Here is a 24688-nt window from a genome sequence, read left to right as displayed (position 1 = left end):
TCCAAAATCACCAGCACCCCCCTCCCATCAATAGAATCACTCAATCTCAAACGGTCCGTGTCAAGGGTGAAGAAAATCATTTCTGATCCCTCCCACCCAGCTCACCACATCTTCCACCTGCTGCCCTCAGGGAGGCGTTACAGCTCACAGCCTGCCAAAACATCACGATTCAAAAACAGTTTCTACCCATACGCAATTCGAACTCTGAACACTCTATGATAATATCACAAAGCCACCCCGTGCATGTACTGTATACTGTATGTTGTCTGTGTTTTATGTTATGTTATGTTCTGCTTACTGTGTTCTTCTGTACCACAAACTGTATGTCTGCATGACTGGAATCAGCTTATTGTGTAAAATCCTGTACTGAACGAATTCCACCAGCTTGACTGTGTGGTCATTAAATAATCTTGAATCTTGAATGTGCACTTTTATTGAAAATTAAATGGTACTTTATTTGTCACATGTATCATTCTACAGTAAAATTCTTTTTTGTATACAGTTCAGTACAAATTTCAACTTCAAGTATCAAATAACATGACTTAGAGTTTCCTTATGTTTTTTTTCTGCTTTATAAATGAAATTTTTTTTATAGCCCCCTCTTTCATTTGTCCTCTATTTTACAGCTCTTTAGTTTCAGAATTAATTTTTTATTCTCAGGGCAATAGAATGCGAACAACTTTGATGTCCATGTGTTTCACCCAAATGGTCATTGCTTCAGTAGATATTCAAACATAGTTAAAGTGGCACAGCTGACACTAGCATTCACACCACTACCTGCGGATGAGGTCAGATAATTCTGCCCACACCACTTAGCACAACCGCTCCCCCATAATAAATCTGTCTGGCTCTGTTATTGCCATCACTCAATTTGTTTAAAGGTAACTTATCCTGGTTTATCATGCCCACCTGTCAACTACAACTATTATTTTCTGGTTAAGCCTTAGGTTTAAGTAAGCCTCGGTTAAACACAGGTTCAAGGTGAAGGGGAAAAGATTTAATAGGAATCTGAGGGGTAACATTTTCACGCAAAGGATGGTATGTGTATGGAACAAGCTGCCAGAGGAGGTAGTTGAGGCTGGGACTATCCCAATGTTTAAGAAACAGTTAGACAGATACATGGATAGGACCAGTTTGGAGGAATATGAACCAAGCGCAGGTAGCTGAAACATGTTGACCGGTGTGGGCAAGTAGGGCTGAAGGGCCTGTTTTCACACTGTATCACTCTATGACTCCAGGTTTGTCCTTCAAGGAATGCATTGCTGCCTTTCGATATTGTGCCAATGGACTGGGTTCTCCATCAGTCCATGTCTCTGCCGTCTCTTGAGCTTCAGAGGTTCCAACACTTCTGCTGCTTCCTCCTCCATGAGGGATTATTTAATTGCATCCATCTTTGTACTTGTTTACTGACTGTTCTCCCATTGTCCGCTCTTTCATTGGGAATTTTTCACCTGTTCTATTCCCGCTGATTCCTAATGATAAAGATAATGCTCTTTATTTCAAAACCTTTTATTGAACTAGGTTTGTGAATCAACATGTGTGTGCCTTTACCTGTTTTTCTGGTCTGATCCCAAGAACTTACCAGTCACTACTCTAAGCCCTTCAAATAGTATATTTCAAATATATATGTATATATCAAAAGCACAGCCCTTCAAATAGTATATTTGATGCATGAGTGTGAATTAGTAACACCAGCCATTATTCATCTTTCACTCTCTCCTCTCCTTATCTGACACCTTTTACCTTTTCACCTCTAGCTTTTATCATTTATTCCACCCATCTACTAATCAAATCTCTCTCCAAATGAGGGTCCTGATGCAAACATTGCTTGTCTATTCCCTCCACAGATGCTGCCTGACCTGCTGAATTTCTTTGACAGTTTGAGTTGCTCAAGATTCTAGCATCTGCAGTTTCCTGTCTCCACAAGTTATCTTTATTGGCAAACAGTTGACTTTATGAAAAAACACTGTTCCGAAACATTCTCCATCATTATCTCTTGAACAGTCACAAACGCACTCACCCACTGCACCTTGATTATGTTTCAATGACACTTCAAAATGGACTTTATCTGCATCTGCAGATTTCAGATTTAAATTTCAGACTCTCTCTACTACCCTTTATTTGCAATTGGGATTTGATTCTCCTGTTCTTTGCTAAGGCAATGAAATCAAGGTTGTGCGTTCACTTCTAATTTCCCTCTTTGCCACAGCTTACCTATAATATAAACCCTTATCCACCCTTTTGATGCCGCCAGATACGACTATTTTACTGTTATCCTAATTGAGCTTTCATATTTTATGAACTTCAAATTATTCTGTTTCTTATCGCCTCCCCATTCACATTACTCGTGCTTGATCACCTTATCAATAAGACCGTTTACATCTTGTTCCTTCCCACCACAGTAAGTTTCTCCAGCTCTGCGTCCTTCTGAGAATTCTGTCTTCATTATCAATGGTCCCATCAGTTGTATGATGGCATTCCTTCACTCTCAGCATCACACTTGTTTTGTTTTTCTCACCCATATTTAAGTGGTCGAAAGGAGAGTTATTACCAGCTTTTGAAATTTGCCCCTTTGTCTTTCTCCAAAGTATAATTCGATATATCCATGTTTTTACAGACAGATGATTCTGCCTTGGAAGAGACTTCTTTGACTTGAGGTAGATATGATGTCAGGAGCGTTGTCCTGCTAAAAATATGAACCATTCCAGCTTATATTTGTATAAGGAAAAAAAATCAGGATCATGCACAATGGAAGAAAGTCCCTGCGGAATGAAGCTGCCATTCCCAGAATGCCATGTTATTTATTTGGTTTCCTATACACCACTTTGTATTTGCAAATATTTTTTTCTATTAACCATTAATAGGTTTTAGAAAACAAGACCCTTATGTGGTTTTGCTGTACCTATGGAGACACCCTTTGCTTCTATTCCAAGAAACCACCTTCATGCATTCAAAATGTAGAGTCATTTTCCCCGATGATCTCAGCCTGAGAATGAAGGGGCCTTGTTAAAACCAACAAAAACACAAACTGTTTCACAGCCTGACATTTGTAACATGGCTCTGTTATTGAAGCTAAAGATTGCCGGCCTGTGTGACCTATGATCTGATTTGTGTGGCGGAGGACTGGGGGAAGGCATTAGGAAGAGGTGATGATAGTTAATGATGGCTTCAATCTTTCAATGCACTTAATGGGAGAAATGATTAAAATTACTGTTACATCAGCTCCGATAACACACTGTGTGTATTGTAAATTAACTTAAAAGCTACACGGACAATTGCCAGGTCAAATTACAAACAGAAGATCTGTAAGATGTTCTTTGGCAAGCCTGTGTGAACATAGCACTTGGGAGCTCAATTACAAGAGCTCAGTTAGAGTTCAGACTAAGTATTACACTGCCATCTTGTGGTATGTAATTCAAAGCACTGCAGAGGAAATCCTATCCTTTGACAAGCAGATGAATATTATTAAAAAAAAACATTGTTTAATTTGTTTTCTTCAAGTTCCTCGCAACTGGTAGAGATGCTGTCTTAAAGCGCCAGTGACGTGGGTTTGTTCCTGACCTTGGGTGCTGCTTGTGTGGAGTTTGCACGTTATCCCTGTGCCTTCATGGGTTTATTCCAGGTGTCCAGTTTCTACTTGCCTGTTTCCATGCTGAATCCTTTGTGCAAAGTCTGTCCAAATATATTGTATAACTTTGGGTGTCCAATTTGAGCTAATCAAAGAAGCAGTTTATAAGCTAGGAAAATCAAATGTTACTTAAAACATTTGCTGGTGCAACTCGACAGGTCAGGCAGCATCTCAGGAAAATGTGCATATTTCGGGTGGGGACCCATCTTCAGACTGCTTGGTGGGGGAGAGAAAGCTGGAAGAAAAGAGGGAGATTATAAAACTATTTCAAAAATATCTCTTAATTGAAGTGAAACATGATTATTTATTGATCATGTTACTCCTTTATTGCAAGTCTCTAGAAGGGTCCCGACCTGAAATGTTGGCTTTACATTCCTTACATTGGCAATCATCGAGGTACAGTGTTGAGTAATGTAACAGCTGCAGGGAAGAAGCTGCTCCTGGACCTGCTGGTCCGGCAGCGGAGAGACCTGTAGCGCCTCCCGGATGGTAGGAGGGTAAACAGTCCATGGTTGGGGTGAGAGCAGCCCTTGACGATGCTGAGCGCCCTTCGCAGACGGTTGCTTTGGACAGACTCAATGGAGGGGAGTGAGGAACTGGTGATGCGTTAGGCAATTTTCACCACCCTCTGCAGTGCTTTCCGGTCAGAGACAGAGCAGTTGCCATACCATACTGTGATACAGTTGGTAAGGATGCTCTCGATGGTGCAGCGGTAGAAGTTCACCAGAATCTGAGGAGACAGATGGACCTTCTTTAGTCTCCTCAGGAAGAGACGCTGGTGAACCTTCTTGATCAGAGTTGAGGTATTGTGGGTCCAAGAGAGGTCATCGGAGATGTTGACCCCCAGGAACCTGAAGCTGGAAACACGTTCCACCTCCGTCCCGTTAATGTGGATGGGGCTGTGCGTGCCGCCTCTAGACTTTCTGAAGTCTACAATGAGCTCCTTGGTCTTCTTGGTGTTAAGGGCCAGGTTGTTGTTAGTGCACCATGCTGCTAGGAGCTGGACCTCCTCCCTATAGGCCGACTCACCGTTGTTGCTGATGAGGCCAATCACCGTTGTATCATCTGCATACTTGATGATGGTGTTAGTACCATGTACAGGTGTGCAGTCGTAGGTGAAGAGGGAGTAGTGTCAAGATTCCAGTATCTGCAGTTCCTTGTGTCTGCTGAATGTTTGCTGAACTCACTCAAAGATGACCAATTTTTCAAGGGAAGGCAACCAAAATTCTACACAATTTTCTTGTTGCATTCTCACCAAACCAGTAAATGTGCTGTTAGTCATGTCTATCCCAGTACACAAACCTTTATGTAAAAGGCCAATATTTCATTTGTTGTGTTTGCATATGGGCATATAGAAAACTTTCTACAAACACACAGATCCTCCTGAATAGAAACATTACCCAATGTCTGTTTTTAACAAAATGATGACACAAGAGACTGCAATTACTGGAATCAGAATTCCTGAGTAATTCCACAAAGCTGAGTTCCTCCAGCTGTTTGTTGTTTGCTTTAAAATGAAATGCATTGCTTCTGTTTGTGCACCAGAGGATAACTTTGTCACACAATATTGCATTTTCATTTTCTTGCCCACTGCTGCAGCTTGTTTGCCCTCCGAATCACTTAACATGCTCCCCAGTATTTGCAATCCTAGGAATGACTAGATGGATTTTTTTTGTTTAAGAAGGAACTGCAGATGCTGGAAAATCAAAGGTAGACAAAAATGCTGGAGAAACTCAGCGGGTGAGGCAGCATCTATGGAGCGAAGGAAATAAGCAACGTTTCGGGTCGAGACCCTTCGTCAGATGGATTTTTGCATCATTGAGACTAATTAGAATAAGACTTAATTATCCACAGGGGAGACAAGTGCAGCTTCATGGGGCCCGTTATTCGTATTTCATCTACCCATGTCCCATATCCGGGGTATGCCTGCACAGATAAATTCTATTTGCAGGCCTGCAAATAATCCAAAAAATCTTTTTGCCCCAAGGAGACACAAAAAGCTGGAGTAACTTCTTCTTGTGTAGGGCATGCACATCCTAAAGTTGTAGGACAACTTGTTCTATTTGATCTTATTTGATTGTGCACGCCGGGTTGATTGCATTCATTGAAACAGGGCGGACCACGTGAAGGTTGCAATCTTCCACCCTGCTGGAGTAACTCAGCGGGTGAGGCTGTGTCTCTGGAGAAAAGGAATAGGTGATGTTTCAGGTGGAGACCCATCTTCAGCGTGAGGAAAGGGAAACAAGAGATATTTTCTTCAGAGATGCTGCCTGACCTGCTGCATTACTCCAGCTTTTTGTGTCCATCTTTGGTTTAAACCAGCATCTGCAGTTCCTTCCTAAAAATCATATTTTTCCGCTTTTGACAATCTATTCTCTGCCATTAGAGTTGCAGTAGGTTCTGACAACATGTGATGTGAAACTCCAATAAAGGGGACTTTTATTTTAATAAGGGGGTTTATTCCGACTGCACATGCCCAGGTCATAGGTCACTCGCCATAAATTCTCTGCTGCTGCATGGACACAGACCTGCGTTTTTATCCGTGTTCGGGATCAAACCCGGGTCTCTGGCGCTGTTGAATTATTCTCTGAGCGGGCCGGTGCCCCACCAGTCCAGGGCCACCAAGGACAGCCCAGCAGCAACCCAATAGTGCCAGAGACCCAACCGCGACCACAGATGTCCGTACAGTCTCTCCCCATCTCCCCCTCGCTCTCACTCACTGTTACACCCCGCTCACCCGCTACTTGACACCCCCATTCCTGAGATTAAATATTTTTACACCTATATTATGAATTTATACACAGTTTATGCAGCCAGCTCTTCGCTAGCTTTTTCTTTATTGCGAAAGACCCGTGACAAATCCCATGCTTCCTTGGATTTGTCAGTGTACCGAACTCGCTTATTACAGACAGAAACACATTATTACACTGTTGGGAGTCTATATCCATAATTTAAAATCATGATTAGGAAACAAATATTGTGATACAACACTCTACCCACGATGTGCCTAAAAACCTATTCAAATTGCTGGGCGAGAGTATGTAATTTTAACCTAGAATTTCTTGTACCATGTTTGCAATGTTGCTGGAATAAAACACTGATATTATACATTTTGTAAACAGCTTTATTGAAGATATAAGAACTGAGTAAAGGTAGGTGAAGGTTTTTGGTAACAGCTTTAACACTGCATTTTAATACAGAGCATATGCACTTTTGGTACAGATGTTTCACAAGTTGAGATAAATATAGAAATAAAACTTGATTAAAAATAACCAACAAACATCTCCTATTGATCATGTAAGGCTTATGCAAATTTGCAATATTTCAATTCAATACCAACTCCATAGGCACCAAGGTTTATTTCTTAGGACCCCAGCTAGCATCTTCACTTATCAAAATGCACAATTCAACATTTTACTAAAAATGCACCATTAGTTTACCCACTCCAGATTAAACCCATGAATACTACATTATGCCAGGAGTTATACAGCCACAGTGAAGGGTCATTGTCAGGCACTTCAAAGTAGAAACTGATTATTCAATGAATAATTTAAGATTCATGATGGAGGAAAAAAAATCAATTGTACGTGTTGCATTTGACCAATTTGGTGAAGTAACATGTAGTTTGAGTTATTGTGAAGGGTCATGATCTATTGCACTTGCTGAGAAACATTGTATGCTTTGGCTTTTAACTATGAATAATTTAACACGATGGGTCGGTCTCTTTAAACCAAATGCCAACAATATTCACACCAAAAGTACACTTTCATTACTGAAATGCATTAAAGAACACTTGGATTAAAAAACTTATTACTTCAAGTTCAGTTTTAGGATTTTGAGAATTTGTCTTATCCAATATATCCCTCCAATTGTACTAACTGCGGTGTACAAGTCCTCATTCTCTTGCTGTAAAATGTATTATTAGCTAACCCCATTACTTACAACCACCAGAATTAAAAGGTATGGTAACAAAAGTGGATTGATTTATTGGGCTACTCAGCAACTTCAAGTTCAAGTGAGTTTATTGTCATGTGTCCCAGTAATTCAATAATCTAAAACCATTAACCAGCATCTGCAGTTGCTTGTTTCTCCTAACAACTTCCCATTCTAGTTTAACTTTAACTCTTTCCCTCTTAATTGTACAACATGATTTTCACAAATTAACTATCAATTGCTGGCTACGGAACTATGTGTAGTGAAAAGCTAAAGTTCCCCTTTGACTTCTGGTTTTATATTTTAAAACTGTACTAGATGAAGGGTGGGACTAGTGCTGCAGGGAAATTGTTGGGCCGAAGGGCCTGTTTCCACACTATCAGTCTATGACCGTGTCTTCACAACCTATTCCGGGCTTTTTAAAAAATTTAATCTCTTAACTATTTTATAATTGTTTACAGAAGTTCTAAAAATTGTGATATTAGGAACCCAATGCACCAATCCGCACCCCAAGTGACACTTGCAATTCTCAATTAGATTAGTTTAGCGATAGACTGGAAACAGGCCCTTTGTGCCACCGTGTCCATGCCAACCAGCAATCCCTGCATACTAACACTATCCTACACGCACACACACACACACACACACACACACACGAGGGACAATTTGAAATTATACCAAGCCAATTTACCTACAAACCTGTACGTATTTGGAGTGTGGGAGGAAACCAGAGATCGCAGAGAAAGCCTACGCAGGTCATACAGACAAGGACCCGTAGTGAGGATTGAACCCAGGTCTCTGGCGTTGCAAGGCATCAAGTCTACTGCTGCGCTACCATGCTGGTAAGATATAGCATCTTTTTGCACGACATTATACCATTTAGTCAGATGTAAATAAAGCAAGGTAGCATGAACTCGGAAGTCTGATAGGAAGTTTTTCCTCTCAAGAGAAATTAAAATACTCATACAAATAGGATCCAATTAATAATTCCACAAAACCATGCTGGCAGTAAAATAAGATTTTCAGACCACCAAATTATAAACTGTCCATTACAAAAGGAACAATCATGGTGAAGTTTCAGTCATTAGAGAATTAAAGTGCTATACCATCAACAAACCACTTTCTTGTCGATAACCTCTTCCTCAGTTAACAATCATCTCTCCCACGTACGCTATTTTACATTAGCCTCTGAATCTGACTAAACACCAAAACGTAAGGTATGCAATGACTCAACATTGCTGATGCTGAGAATTATACAGTAAAATTCAAAGGATTTAAAAAAAAAACTACATTTTGTGTGCCAGCTACGGGCCTGTACAAGATCATTATCCTGCCCCATGTATAACAGCGTCATAGTGAATGTGTGGGGTGAACCAGAACATCACAGCTCATTTAAACTTCCTTACTTGATATATTTTAAAAACTACTCAATCGACATATCCCGACAGTTATAAAATTAAATTTATGGGATTCAAGGTTCATAATGTCCTCTCAAATTAATCTTATAAAATAAATTTATAAGTAACCATCACGTGTTTCCAGTAATGCACCACAGTTCAACTGTACTTTTCCAAAGTGTTCAACTAAAAATGTAGCAGAGATTAATAAAATTTGCAGATTGAAATATTCTTTGAATCTTGTGATCTCAAAATCGTTGAAATACAGTTTCAGATTTAAAGTATGCTACGTTATGCAAAATGGGATCTTTTAATGATAGTTAATTAAAAAAAGAAAATGTGATTCAAGCTTTCCTCTGCATTTTACAATCAGGTGACAGGACTGTGACAATATTTAATCTTAACTCAAAGTTTATTCATACAAAGGCAAAACCTGAGCAAGGCTGCTTTTTACAATTATTTTTTCAAAGTACATTTCACCAATTCATGGTGCTGCAGCATTTACATCAAGTACATGATTCATCATTTAGCATTAGCATTTGTTTACCATCGATACATAATGATCAGGTTAATAGAGGCCTACTTAAATGTCTGCTTTATTGGTTAACACATTTTTGAGTACCTTGTGAAAAATCACCAGCATTTAAGCAACCGTTTAATAATCTACCATTCATTTAGCAAATGCAGCCCAGGCTGAAAGCGTAGCTAACACCCACATGTCCTTTTAAGATCAAATGAAACCCAGAAAACCACTGTTAACTCTTCCTTTCGAACAGAATCAGAATGGCTTGGTCCAGGTTACATTTAAATTGAAATGGGTGACACGCAATTCCACGTCCTTGGGTGTACTCCATTCTACTCACTGGGTTGAGGCTCTGGCTTTGTTATATGCTGCAGTGTTCCTCTTAGGAGAGAGAAGCAGTACATCCAGCAATAGATTGAAAAGCAGAACCTATGGTTATACAGCACACAAGGCTGGATGAAATAAAAAATTGAATGCAAATTTGAAAGCCTGTTTCATTGTGCCTCTCCAGTCATGTTCAATTTTAACCTGCCTTTGTGTTGCTGGTATTAACTTTGACATGCAGTTGAGACATCTGATGGCTTTCAGTTCAAAAACTGGCCATTTACTACCCAACTTGCCCTCCAAAATAGTACTGAACTCTACCACATATCCTTGCACCAAGTTCAGCAGAACGTTCTTGAACTCATTACTAGCTTTCAGTACAATGTCTTTGGTTGCATCATCTTCTGGTGACTCATTTCCATGTGAATTATATGGCATGCCAACGGTTATTTCAAATTTATAACGACAGAATCTTTTAAGGTGGCAGGTGTGCTTGCTGAGGACTTTGAGACGACAAAGATCATCCTCTACCAGTGACACATTTTTAGGATCACATGCTGGATATGACTCACCGTACAAGCACCTCATCCAATCACCCAAGACGTAGGGGAGCATATTTATCGCAGACTCTGCACTGTTTTCAATCTCTACAATGCGGACGTACTTGAAGCGTCCAGTCCATGTGACCCGATGCCCCTCAAGATGGCCACAGAGCATCTGAACCTTGGCCATGTTGGTCTCTTTCCAAGCACGAGGCCCACAGGCAAGGCTGTACTGATGCCAAGTCAGGGTGGAATTATACACTTTCATTCCTTCTGATCTGTACACATATACCCAGCAGAACATCATTATTGCGGTGAGCCAAACCAGGATGAGTTTGACAATCGAGCTCCTTGTCAGGGACTTGACTAGTCCTAATATGGTGCCCGTTGATTTTGTCCACATGTGGAGGACAACGGGAATAGTGCACAAAACGAGGGTGACTATTATCTTGATCAGCTCCATGGAAATAAACCATTTTATTACCTGGATCACAAACATTAATGCGATTCCTAACAGCAGGATGGGCAGGGCAAAGAGAAACAGGAAGTAGCCAACTGATGCCCGAATAAGACCTATTCCTGTGGATATCTTAAGAAAGCCTATTGCTAGTTCACACCACATAAAGCAGACAAGATAAGGAACCAAGTAGCAGTATGTACCTTTAAAGTTCCTTAATTGTGCCATTCTGAAGAACATGTAGAACAGGAAACAGTACAAGAGACTGGGGAGGCCTATATTCAACACAAAGTTATTCCCTATCGAGATGGATGTAAAATCTTTCCCAAGAATCCTCAGATAGTACCAGCTATCAGGAAGAGTTCTAAAGAACCCCAATACTGACCATATGACTTCTGTAATGAGTGCCCAGCGTGTATATGGCTCTGCACTTGAACTCAGGCTCATGTAAGATGTTATTACAAAGAATATTGCAATGACTGACAGCTCTGAGCAAGGAATCCAATCTTTGTCTGCTACGGGAAAGGAGAGAATCACAAAGAACACAGAGAGCATGAAATGTATGTGTGGCTCCAAGTGAGTCCAACTAAAGTTCACCTCAGCCTGCTCTACATCTAAATCTGGCTCAAAGCGGAGCAACAGGTCAGTCATTGTCCTGAAACTGTCCCATGCCTTACTATCCTGAAAGACTTTCAAAGTGCAGATCACCATGGAAATGAAGGAAAGGTAAAAGATGATTAGAGGGATGACAAAGGCAAAAAAATCAACTGTCAAGTTGCTGATTATGAAAAAAAAGACAAGGGCATTCACATGGTGGAGTGGAATGATTGTCTGCAGCCAATGCATTCCAGCTTTGGAGGCTATTTCAATTAGATGTTCCTTTACTTCCATCAGGGCATGAAGTGGGTACTTCACGATCTGCAGAAAACGACAGAAATTATTTTCATTATATTAAACGAATGCAATTACCAACAAAAATTGCCAATAAAGCTGTAATGCAGAGTAGATGAAAGCAGATATTAATTACAACAAGCCAAATTAATGGCACCATTGACAGTTAATACAGTAAGCCAACAAAATGAACTGGAACCCATCGATGCAAATTTAAAATGTGGTCAATACAATGCTCCCGTGAAATGCATGTAATCTCCATGTATTAATAAAATGTATGCAAATAAATCTCCAGCTGATTTAGTTGGTCTTTTTTACTAACATTTAAAAAAAGGTAAATTTAAACAATTCACTGCTACTAATATTCAACAAACCATGATTAATTTTCTCCCTCCTAAAAAAAATTCATAATTTTGATAGCTTACCAACTCATTTAGTATGATTGCTTTTTGTAACAAAAATCTAGGATATTGTAAAATGGCCAATTATGAATTTGACTTCCATTCTGAAATGCTGTTCGATTAAAAGAAATCTATAGAATAAACTAGCCACATTCATAATTTTACCTTCTGCCGCAAAGGCATGTCTTCGGGTGGTTTCCCTTCAATACCGTCATCTTCACCCTGGGATAACATGTTCGATGGGATAATGCCCATGGCATATTTCTTTGTCAAGTCAATAAAATCTTCTACCTTCATGTCCTTGTTGCCTAAAATAGCAGGATCAATTTTGGTTGATGAATATAGATGCATCAGAAATGCATCTAAAATGCCACAGCAATGCAGAAGTGGTAGGCTTGGAGCAAGGCCATGAACAGTGACTAACGGAACATGCCGAGCACTGTTGCCAAGTTTGGTTTGCACTGACCACTGTGGCCAAGTACAAAGTGAACCTTACTCATGGCTTAAGCGTGTGGTTAGATCTCATCAAATTTTAATGCAGTAGACATAGAAACACAGAAAATAGGTGCAGGAGTAGGCCATTCGGCCCTTCGAGCCTTAACCGCCATTCGATATGATCATGGCTGATCATCCAACTCAGTATCCCATCCCTGCCTTCTCTCCATACCCTCTGATCCCTTTAGCCACAAGGGCCACATCTAACTCCCTCTTAAATATAGCCAATGAACTGACCTCAACTACCTTCTGTGGCAGAGAATTCCACAGATTCACCACTCTCCACGTAAAAAATGATTTTCTCATCTCGGTCCTAAAAGACTTCACTCTTATCCTTAAACTGTGACCCCTAGTTCTGGACTTCCCCAACATCGGGAATAATCTTCCTGCATCTAGCCTGTCCAACCCCTTAAGAATTTTGTAAGTTTCTATAAGATCCCCCCTCAATCTTCTGAATTCCAGCGTGTACAAGCCAAGTCTATCCATATTTTCTTCATATGAAAGTCCTGCCATCCCAGGAATCAGTCTGGTGAACCTTCTCTGTACTCCCTCTATGGCAAGAATGTCTTTCCTCAGATTAGGAGACCAAAACTGTATGCAATACTCCAGGTGTGGTCTCACCAAGACCCTGTACAACTGCAGTAGAACCTCCCTGCTCTTATACTCAAATCCTTTTGCTATGAATGCTAACATATCATTTGCTTGCTTAAGGTAAGACAGGTAAAAATGCCCATTTAAAGGCCCCAACACCTGTCATTTATTTTCCAAGTTATGTTATATTTGTACAATTACAACTTTGCCACATGTAAATCAGCCAGTGAAGCTTTGCTATGGTCCACCGTGACAGTCTCTCACATCAACATTAACATAATTAATACTGGCATGCATGTGTAGTTGATAGGGTTCAATAGTGCTATATTTGTCACATATGCAATGTCACAGTGAAATTATTTTTGCATATATTACACATGCAGGCACCGCAAATGTTGGTGCCATTATTCAAATTACGGCAAAAAAGGTCCATTATTTTACCTTTATTGTACTCTGGGTGGGTGGGTGCAGGAGAGTAATTACATAAGTTGGGGTTGTATCTATTGCAATCTTATAAACCCAGGCATAAAAAAAGTAAGATCTGTACCTTTGAGTTTAATGGTTCCCCGACATATTAACAAACTAAAAAAAGAAACAAAGCGCTGGAGTAACTCAGCGGGTCAGGCATCATCTTTGGAGAACATGGATAGGCGATGTTTCGAGATGGGACCCTTCTTTTCATCCCCCTACTACAATCAGTCTGAAGAAGGGCCCTGATCCAAAACGTCGGCTATGCATGTTCTCCAGACGTTCTGCCTTACCCGCCGAGTTACTCCAGCACTTTTTGTAAACCAGCATCTGCAGTTCCTTGCGTCTGTTTTAACAAACTCTAGTACCCTAAATAGGCGCAGGCAAATCTAATCAGGCACCTCCGATGTGTTTCAAACATTGCAAAGCACGAGTACCAACACAATTATCATTCTATGTTGTAACACTAATATTGGGATGTTTGCAAGGTAGGATAATTTCTTTCTGATGCTTGAAACAATTCAGTTTTAGAATTGTTGAACACTTATCTAGCTTTACTACATGGTAAGTTAGCACATGCTACATTTTCCATTGGTTTTTCAATGTTTCCTCTTTTGTGGGTTTCCATTGAAGCTTCAAGTTATTAGTTTCAATGTTTTTTCATATAACAAAGTAACCATCCACAAGTTATGTTGGGTGCAATGAATAATCTAAAACTATTTCACTGACATGAATCCTGATCACAAGCAACCTTTTTCATAAGTTATAAAAACATAGAAAATAGGTGTGAAGCAGTAAGCCATTCGAGCCAGCACCACCATTCAATATGATCATGGCGGATCATCCAAAATCAGTACCCTGTTCCTGCTTTCTCCCCATATCCCCTAATTCCATTATCCATAAGATCTATATCTAACTCTCTTGATAACATCCAGTGAATTGGCCTCCACTGCCTTGTGGCAGAGAATTCCACAGATTCATAACTCTCTGGGTTAAAAATCTTTTCCTCATCTCAGTCCCAAATGGCCTACCCCTTATTCTTAAACTGTGAGCCCCATTTCTGAACTCCCCCGGCATCGGGATTTTTTTTCCTGCATCTAGCCTATCCAATTCCTTAAGAATTTTATATGTTTCTATAAGATCCCATCTCATCCTTCTAAATATCAGAGAATACAAGTCCAGTCCATCCATTCGTTCATCATATGTCAGTCAAATTATTTGATAAACTCCTGAAAAATATTGTATAAAACATGGAAAATTCTGGTGAAGATTTGGTTTTACCATTCCTGGGTATTTCATAGAATTACATTGTACTGCTGAGGGCATGTTACTTCAACCAATGTGGAAAATGAGTTTAATAATGAAATTGTTTAAAAATATATATATTGCATTACACAGAATGTTAAGGTTGTGCTACAAAACAGAAATAACTGGTAGATGTTGCCCTTACTTTGAACGCTGACCAGTCGTTCAAGCACTCGTCTCTCTTTTTGCAGCACTTTTGGGACAGGTCCCGGTTCCACATTGCTCTCTGCATTATTACAAAAACAACAAAACTAATTTATTATAGAGCATGGTCTTTGTAAATATTATAGTCTGTCATCTCTTCCAGGTTGGACTACAGAGGCGCATCTGACATGATCCAGCCACCATTATTCGCTTTTATCCTACCTTCAGCATTGATCTGGCTGACATTTTCCAGGAGTTCAGAAACAGCCACCTGTTTCTTTCTGTGAGGATTAAGCTTCCAGTACATAACTAAGGTAGCTCTTCGTACAATCCGTTCAAACTCACTTTCATTCACAAGCTGTCTGACTTCTTGTTCATTTTCGGAAGTGATGCCTTCAGAGGGAGAAAAAACATTTAATCAATGGAAACCAACCATCTCATCTTGTACCAACCACATTTTCTTCATAAAGCTCATAAGACAGGAACTCCCATGTACAAAACCATGCTGACTATCCCCAATCAGACCTTGTCTGTCCAAATGCATACATATCGTTCAGAATCCTCTGTAGCAGCTTGCCACAGAGAGATAAAGTGACTATTGGCTATCTAGAAGAGAATTTGGATGATTAATGATATGAAATAAGGTGACAATAGATGTATGCATTGGAGTTCAATATATAAAGGGGGTTGGGAGAAAGTGTGAGGGAGAGAGGAGGAAGATGGGAGGTTAGAATAACCAGGGAAATGGTATGAGCAAGTTCCCAGGTCCTGATAGACTTCAAACTGGATCTTAACAGAAGTGATTAATGACACAGTTGACGCCTCAGTTTTAATTTTCCAAATTTCCCTCGATTTATGAAAGATGCCATGAAATTGGAAATGCAAATCCTCTATTAAAAAAAAAAGTATTTCACAGCTCTCCATGCTTGTTATCCACTCATGTGCCACATGTACATCCGTGTATAAAGTGGTGCCATCCCGACTCTTTCAAACAAGCCGAGGAAGCAAATACATTGCCATTTAAGGACGGTCAGCAGATTTCAGACTATTTGTATCCTGTGGCTTCCTGATGTGCATGGTTCTTATTGTACCTAGGAGCATAATTTTGTGGTTTCCGCATTGATATCCACTTTGTTGTGTGAAGGATAATTTGTATACGCTTTACCTATATGCTCGATTAAAAGCTATGCTTGACCTATGCTATAGATTAAGAATTGAGGAACTAGATGCACTTGGCAAGGCTGACTCAAGTTACTTCATAATGCGAGCTACAAACAAAGGCGAAGTTTGAACTAACTGAGTGGTACTGTTTGGCTACGGGAGGAAGCATCTGTATAGTTAATATGCGAAGTAACTGGAGAAAGGAGAAGTGCAGAAGGTGAACGTGTCTAAAAATCGGGTCGTTCGTGCAACATGTCTAAACATTGGGGTCGTCAGTGCTGAGTATGTGGAAAGTTGAAGTTAAGCCAGTAACTGATGGCCATCTGTGCATCTGTTATTATAATATACGATTAGCCTTACTCTTGACCGTTTGCATATGTAATCAAACTCGTCGTCACCCTTAAGTACATCTCGTTTTTATATGTATAATATAAATGCAGCTCGCCCTCTCCATCATTGAGTGGGTCTTAGAGCGACAAGCAGTATGTAACCATACTGACTGTATCTCCCTTACTTCCGGTACCGTAATAAAGAATGATATGTTTGACTGAAATTGTTTGATGTACTCTGTGTCTTCTAACGAACATCTCCAGTTGTGCCCTTATTGTTTGTAGATAACTAGTCAGTACATTAAGACCTTGTTATCTTAACATTTTCAATGAGGAAAGGAGAATATTTACTAGTTTTATCCTGGTATCTGGTCTCCAGCATAGACCAATTTGTAATCTGATTAGCAAGAAGCAATTTACTACTTTCAATTAAGAAAACTTACCTTTCCTGTCGGTGTGACAACTTTTCAGGAGTTTTACAGCTTCTTTTTTGCCCTGTTTGGCAGCTTGGAGCAACCATTCTACTGCTGTACAGTCATTCAATTCTTCATCCTTTTCATCAGCTAGCTTCAGATAATATTTGCCCATCTACTTGTAACAGAAAAATCAGTCTGAAAACCTGACATTTGTGATTTATGAAATACACAAACACATGCAGATGGGCTGTATATATATATAAATATAAAATGATCAAGTTTTGACTTTCTAAATGGAGGCAGCATGCCAAATTAAGGATCAAAATTTGTTTAATATTAATCTGATGTTGGTAATTTTATTACTTGCCTCAAGATACACTACAACTACAAGGTGCAAAGAGATTTTTTCACCAAAGAAAATGGCAGCGTATACTTGTGCTAGATTGAGAGGTTGATTACATGTTCAATTCTGACATTTGTGCAGATTTATGGGGGCAAGTGGGCAGGATAAAAACTGGGAAAACTGCAGATGCAAAAAGCAGAACTATGAGCCTTTTCAAAACTAGGAATGAGGAACATTTGGAAGGCCCCAACATACGGTGTCGGAGGCTTCAAGCGGGATATTTTCAGCGAAGACAGAGTGAGGCACTAGAATGCAGAATGGAAGATATCAGATGCAGCATTTACATTTAAAAGAGGATGATGGACTCCAACAGAAAACATGAACTAGAGTGCAATTTATCTTGTGAACTGGAGACTGTCAAAGCCAAGTTTTACTGAATTCATATTGTCCTGGTCTATTTCTGTATTATTCAAACTGCCTTCATTTAAGAACAAATCTGTACATTGCCAACGATTTGTGGAGAAGGAGTTTGGCTTTTTTAGAAATAAAAAGAAATAAAGATCAAGGAAGTCAGACATGTAGAAAGAAGGAAGAGAGGTAATTATTTTGAAACAAAATATTGAGGGGGATTGACAGAGTGCATGCTGAGAACGTGGGAATCTAAAACTAAGGGCATAGTTTTAGAATAAGGGGTTTCCATTTTAGACTAGGACAAAAAGTGATTCCTTCTCTCAGCATGCCTGAATGTTTGGACTCTCTTCCCTAGTCATGGAGGCAGAGTCATTGAACATAATTAAGCCAGAGATTTATACATTTAATCTGGGAGCATGGTAAGAGAGGAAAAGTGTTGTTGAAATGAAGATTGGATCAGCCACGATTGAGGCTGAACAGCTAACCGTTCTTCCGTTTCTTCTGTTCCTACACAAGATGGGTCATGAATCCCAAAAAATGAGTATTCCTCTGCATTATGATGGTTATTTTGTCAATGCCTCCAAAGATGTACAGGTTAATTGGCTTGGAATAAATGTAAATTGTCCCAAGTATGTGTAGGATTATGTTAACGTGCGGGGATTACTGGGCGACGCAGACTCGGTGGGCCGAAGGGCCTGTTTCGGCGCTGTATCTTTAAACTAAACTATATTAAATTATGTACCAGACAACAGGGCAAGCAGCTTTTGGCCAAATTAAAAAACGGTGTGAGTGGGCCCATTTTACTTCATTTTAAAAAATGATTTGAAGATGATTGTCATGGTAACCTCGGCGACCCTGCTCAAAGACATCCTCTGGTGGAATGTGATATATAATGTCCCAAAAGACAGAGGTAAGATATCACCAAGGGGTTCCATGTCTATCAGCAATTTTACAGAGACAAGTTAACCTACAAAGTCCTCAATGCATCTTTGGGATGTGGGAGGAAACCCACACGCTTGCAGGGACAATGTGCAAATTCAACACAGACAGTGCCCGAGGACAAGATCGAACACAGATCTCTGCCGTGTGAGGTAGCAAGTCTACCAGCTGTGCCACTATATTTTATTTTCCAACACACAAAAAATTATACATTGATAACTTTGGTTACTAAAAAAAAAACTATCCACTTTCAGTCTTAAATCTCTAAATGAAGCTATGTCCCCCTTTACAGCTACTATATGTTTTAATTCAGTTTAAGACTATGGGGCAGTACATTAGCCATAAAGTTGCTGCCTAAAATTGCCAGAGACCTGGAATTGATCCTGAATATGGGTGCTGTCTGTATGTTGTTTGCTCCCTTTCCCTTTGATCGCATGGGTTTTCTCCGGGTGCTCTTGTTTCCTTCCACATTCCAAAGGTGTGCAGGAACCTTTTACAGACCCAACCCAAAACGTAATATTTTCCTTTTGTCCAGAGATTCTGTCTGACCTGTTTAGTTACTTCAGCTTCGTGTCTATCTTCAGTTTAAACCAGCATCTGCACTTCCTTCCTACACACACGATACTATACGATAGAACTTTATTAATCCCAGGAGGGAAATTGTGTGTGCGCGTGTGTTATACACACACACATAAATATACACTGTTTTGTTTTCTCATTCTTAACATGATCGGTGATCGGCGTCGACTCGGGGGGGGGGGGGGGGGGGGGGGGGGGGGGGGGGGGGGGGGTTCCACGCTGTATCTTTAAATTAAACAAGAGAGAGAGGGGGACACAGACACAGACAGACAGACAGACAGACCAACCACTCAGAGTTGAACGGCAGGTGTCCCGGGTGCTTGCCAAGCCGGGCAAAATGACACGGCCTTTAGGATGCCCGGCGGGACTTGAGGTGGCCATTGGCAACCGGGCAACCGTTAATTTCGAGCCCTGGGTCACAGTTTAAGAATAAGGGGTAGGCCATTTAGGACTGAGATGAGGACAAACTTTCTTCATCAGAGAGTTGTGAATCTGTGGAATATATCCCCCCACTTTGAGGTGGGGGATAGCCTCTATTATTATTCCCCAGTTTTTGGAGGTCAAGCAATAACAAAAATAATAATCACCTGCTCCTATCTCTCATGTAGGCCCTATATTATCTTAAAAATTCTTAAAACAGAACATTGAAATCATACATCTACAACGCACTAAAACGTGATTTTAATACATCAAATTTCAAAAAGTCGCTCCCTCGCCGGACACCCTCAAGGTCAGTGATCAGGGATCACACAGCCCCCCCAACTTTCCAAAAAGGGTCCACTGTCCCTGCCATAATATTTGGGACACAGCAATGTCATGTAAATGAAAGTAGTCACGTTTAGTATTTTGTTGCATATCATTTGCATGCAATGACTGCTTGAAGTCTGTGATTCATGGACATCACCAGTTGCTGGGTGTCTTCTCTGGTGTTGCTCTGCCATGCCTGTATTGCAGCCATCTTTAGCTTATGCTTGTTTTGGGGGCTAGTCCCCATCAGTTTTCTCTTCAGTATATAAAAGGCATGCTCAAATGGGTTCAGATCAGGTGATTGACTTGGCCACTCAAGAATTGACAATTTTTTAGCTTTGAAAAACTCCTTTGTTCCTTGTGAGTTCCACAGCAAATTGGAGGAGCAGCACCTCATATTTCGCTTGGGTACTTTACACCCCAGCGGTATGAACATTTACTTCAGGTAGTCCTTGCTTTCTCCCTCCTTCCCCTCCCCAGCTTTTCCACAGCCCACTGTCTCCGCCTCTTCCTTTCTTTTTCCGGCCCACCCCCGACATCAGTCTGAAGAAGGGTCTCGATCCAAAACGTTGCCTATTCCTTCGCTCCATAGATGCTGCCTCACCCGCTGAGTTTCTCTAGCATTTTTGTCTACCATTGTTGCTTCAGCAGTATGTTTGGGATCATTGTCTTGCTGTAGAATTGTTCTGGCTCCTTGCCTGGTGGCATTTGATAAGTTTGTTCCCCTGACGCTGTCGGGTCTAGAGGATGTGGTTAGCCATATCAAACCGTCGGGTTCCCCATGTGATGCTGTCCCTCCTCTTCTTTTTAAAGAGGTCTTCCCGAGCATAGGGCAGTCGGTCCTCGCCATCATAAACAGTAGCTTGTCTTCTGGGGTTGTCCCCGTAAAATTTAAACATGCTGTAGTGCAGCCATTACTCAAGAAACCTGGCCTGGACCAGACTGTCCTAGCCAATTTTAGGCCAATCTCCAAGCTGCCATTTATCTCGAAAATCATGGAGAAAGTAGTTTATGCCCAGCTGAAACTCTTCCTGGATGAGCACAACATCCGGGAGGTCTTTCAGTCTGGCTTCAAGGCTATGCATAGCACAGAGTCGGCTTTGCTAAGGGTCTCTAACGACATCCTCCTGGCAAACGACTCTGGTAATTATGTGGTTCTTGTCTTGCTGGACCTATCTGCCGCCTTCGACACTGTGGACCATGGAATATTAATTTCCCGATTACAGCAACAAGTGGGCATCTGTGGCAGTGCCCTGGGATGGTTCAGGTCCTATCTGGCAGATAGAACCATGCGTGTAAGCCTTGGTGGCTTTGAATCCTCCTCTGCTCCCTTGGCATATGGGGTTCCACAGGGCTCCATTTTAGGGCCCCTGCTTTTCTCCCTTTATCTACTTCCACTGGGCTCAATTTTAAGAAGGCATGGCATCTCCTTTCACTTTTACGCAGATGATAGCCAGTTGTATATGCCACTCAGGAAAGAAGATAATTATTCCCTAAAATCACTTCTGTCTTGTCTTGAGGACATTAAGTCCTGGATGGCCTTAAACTTTCTGGGACTTAACGAAAAAAAGACAGAAGTGATTCTGTTCGGCCCTAATGGCTGCCGTGAACCTCCCTCTGTTGACTTGGGTCCACTTGCAGTGTTCGTAAAGCCAACAGTTTTAAACCTGGGTTTTATGATGGACGGTGATTTTAAATTAGATAAACAAATAGGCGCAGTGGTTAAGTCCAGCTTCTTTCACCTAAGGAAGCTGGCAAAGGTGAAGCCCATTCTCGAGCGGCAGCATTTTGAAACAGTAATCCATGCCTTTATTTCATCTCGGCTGGATTACTGTAACGCACTCTACTCTGGAGTCTCACGAGCTTCGTTGGCTCGTCTCCAGTTGGTCCAAAATGCTGCCGCTCGCCTTTTAACCGGAACTCGAAAGAGGGAGCACATTACGCCAATTTTGGCCTCCCTTCACTGGCTCCCAGTGCACTTTCGAGTTCATTTTAAAATTATTTTATTTGTTTTTAAATCATTGAATGGCCTCGCCCCGCCTTACCTCTCTGAGCTGCTCCACCTATATGCTCCTACCCGGTGCCTCAGGTCAGCGGATCAGCTGCTCCTTGAGGTACCAAGGTCTAAGCGGAAGCTCAGAGGGGATAGAGCCTTTTCTGTTGCTGCCCCGGCACTCTGGAACACCTTGCCGCTGCAGATCAGACAGGCCCCATCACTGTCCATCTTTAAATCCTCCCTAAAAACTCACTTTTATTCACTGGCTTTCGACACTGGCTGAGACATTGTTCCTGTTTTAGTGTTTTTAATGTCTTTTAATTTTTACTGTTTTAATAGTCCTGTCGTCTTAATGGTTTTAGTAGTTTGTAATAACTTTTTGTTGACTTCCCATGTACAGCACTTTGTGGTAACTGATGTTGTCTAAAAGCACTTTATAAATAAAGTTATTATTATTATTATTATTATTATTATTAGAATGAACCGCCGGCCAATGAGTTTTGAGGCTTTTGTTTGAACTTAAGCAGATAGGATGTGTCCACATTTCAGAATTCATTATGCTACTACCATCAGCAGTTGTATCATCAATGAAGATAAATGAGCCAGTACCTTCAGCAGCCATACACAAAGATCTTATAGCAGAGCAAGATAGGCTACTCCTGCTAAATGCAATGGACTGACGTGTAGTACGCTATGGAGGGGATCATGGGCATTTTCCACACCCATTTTAGCAACCTGAGCCTACCTAACCCGACCCGACTCGCACTGTAATCAATGTTGCGGGGCAACAGTTTGTGTGGGTCAGATTCATAAATCTGTCAGTTCAAACTTCTTGTCAAGAATAAAATTTGACTCTGGTAATTGTCTTTTTTAATGTTTTTTAAATCATTTCTTTATAAATGGCTCACAAACAGTGTTTGAGTTGATTTTGTAGTAACTGGAACCGACCCGACTCGCAGGGTGATTGACAGGGGGAGACTTTTTGTGCGTGATATAGGGTTAGATTCATAATTCTGTTAGTTCATAATTCTGTTGATTCTTGTTAAGGAATAACATGTTTATAAACACACATACATGAAAATTATATAAATGTATATAACACACACAATTATATTTCTTCTAATCCAATAATGAACTTTATTTCAGACTAGACAAGGGACATTAAATAAGAAACATTGTAAATAAGAAACATTGTCTTGGGGCACTCTCTCTCCTCGCTGCCCCGGGCCCCGCACTCCTTCTCCCCCGCTGCCCCGCACTCTCTCTCCCCGCTGCCCCGGACCCCGCACTCTCTCTCCCCGCTGCCCCGGGCCCCGCACTCCTTCTCCCCGCTGCCCCGCACTCCTTCTCCCCGCTGCCCCGCACTCTCTCTCCCCGCTGCCCCGGACCCCGCACTCTCTCTCCCCCGCTGCCCGGACCCCGCACTCCTTCTCCCCCGCTGCCCCGCACTCTCTCTCCCCGCTGCCCCGGACCCCACACTCCTTCTCCCCGCTGCCCCGGGCCCCGCACTCCTTCTCCCCGCTGCCCCGCACTCTCTCTCCCCGCTGCCCCGGACCCCGCACTCTCTCTCCCCGCTGCCCCGGGCCCCGCACTCTCTCTCCCCGCTGCCCCGGGCCCCGCACTCCCTCTCCCCGCTGCCCCGGACCCCGCACTCTCTCTCCCCGCTGCCCCCGGGCCCCGCACTCCTTCTCCCCGCTGCCCCGGACCCTCTCACTCTCGCTCCCCGCTGCCCCGCACTCCTTCTCCCCGCTGCCCCGGGCCCCGCACTCTCTCTCCCCGCTGCCCCGGGCCCCGCACTCCTTCTCCCCGCTGCGGATCCAATCTTTGGCCGGAAGCAAGAAGGCGGGAGCAAGAAAGCGGAGCAAGATGGCGGAACAAGATGGCGGAGTCAGCTTGCTAAAATGTGTCCTATAATCACCCATGAATCCGCCCATGAGCGTACCTCACGTTTGCGTGAGAGTAATCCATCTTGCTTCGCTATAAGATCTTTGGCCATACATGCCCAGGCCATAACACCCCCACCACTGTGTTTCACAGATGAGGTGGTATGCTTTGGATCTTGGGCAGTTCCTTCTCTCCCCCATACTGTGCTCTTGCCATCACTCTGATATAAGTTCATCTTCGTCTCATCTGTCCACAAGACCTTTTTCCAGAACTGTGGTTGCTCTTTTAAGTACTTATTGGCAAACTGTAACCTGGCCATCCTATTTTTGCAGCTAACCAGTGGTTTGCATCTTGCAGTGTAGCCTCTGTAAATGTTCATGAAGTCTTCTGTGGACAAATCTACACCTGACTCCTGAAGAGTGTTGCTGATCTGTCGGACAGGTGTTTTTTTTTTTTTCCTTTATTATAGAGAGAATTCTTCTGTCATCAGCTGTGGAGGTCTTCCTTGGCTTGTCAGTCCATTTGCGATTAGTATGCTCACCAGTGCTCCCTTTCTTCTTAATGATGTTGATTTTGATTTAATCGGCCGCGGGACTTACCAACGCCCGCCAGGAGCTTTAACATCTTCTTCTTTTCGTGTCTTTGAAGCTGGTTGGTTATATGACAGTTTCCCATTCCTTTACACAGTCCTTTGCGTTTTTATTGAACACTGCAAGATCCTTTGGGCTGCACTGGTTGGGTAGTAGGGGGCAGACAAGGCAGTGCTGCATTGTATGGTCCTCTT

General features: G+C 41.7%; 1 protein-coding gene across 2 annotated transcripts in view; it reads right to left on the bottom strand.

The window, feature by feature from the left end:
* Window positions 1–6731: 6731 nt before the first annotated feature.
* The window catches only part of LOC129701663 (wolframin-like), a 39715-nt gene continuing 21758 nt past the window's right edge, over window positions 6732–24688 (bottom strand). The window contains exons 3-7 of one of the 2 annotated variants that reach the window (XM_055643003.1): window positions 17033–17177; window positions 15322–15492; window positions 15101–15181; window positions 12262–12404; window positions 6732–11722 (exon numbers count right to left, since the gene is read on the bottom strand). In XM_055643003.1, the coding sequence (XP_055498978.1) occupies window positions 9917–11722; window positions 12262–12404; window positions 15101–15181; window positions 15322–15492; window positions 17033–17177 (2346 nt within the window). In that variant the 3' untranslated portion in view covers window positions 6732–9916. The remainder of the gene's footprint in view (window positions 11723–12261; window positions 12405–15100; window positions 15182–15321; window positions 15493–17032; window positions 17178–24688) is intronic. The other variant, XM_055643011.1, reaches the window with a different exon arrangement.

This window comes from Leucoraja erinacea, chromosome 1 (assembly GCF_028641065.1).
Source record: "Leucoraja erinacea ecotype New England chromosome 1, Leri_hhj_1, whole genome shotgun sequence".
NCBI classification, from domain to species: Eukaryota; Metazoa; Chordata; class Chondrichthyes; order Rajiformes; family Rajidae; genus Leucoraja; species Leucoraja erinaceus.
Note: the sequence above shows the minus strand (reverse complement) of the source record. Positions and strands in the feature narration are given on the sequence as shown.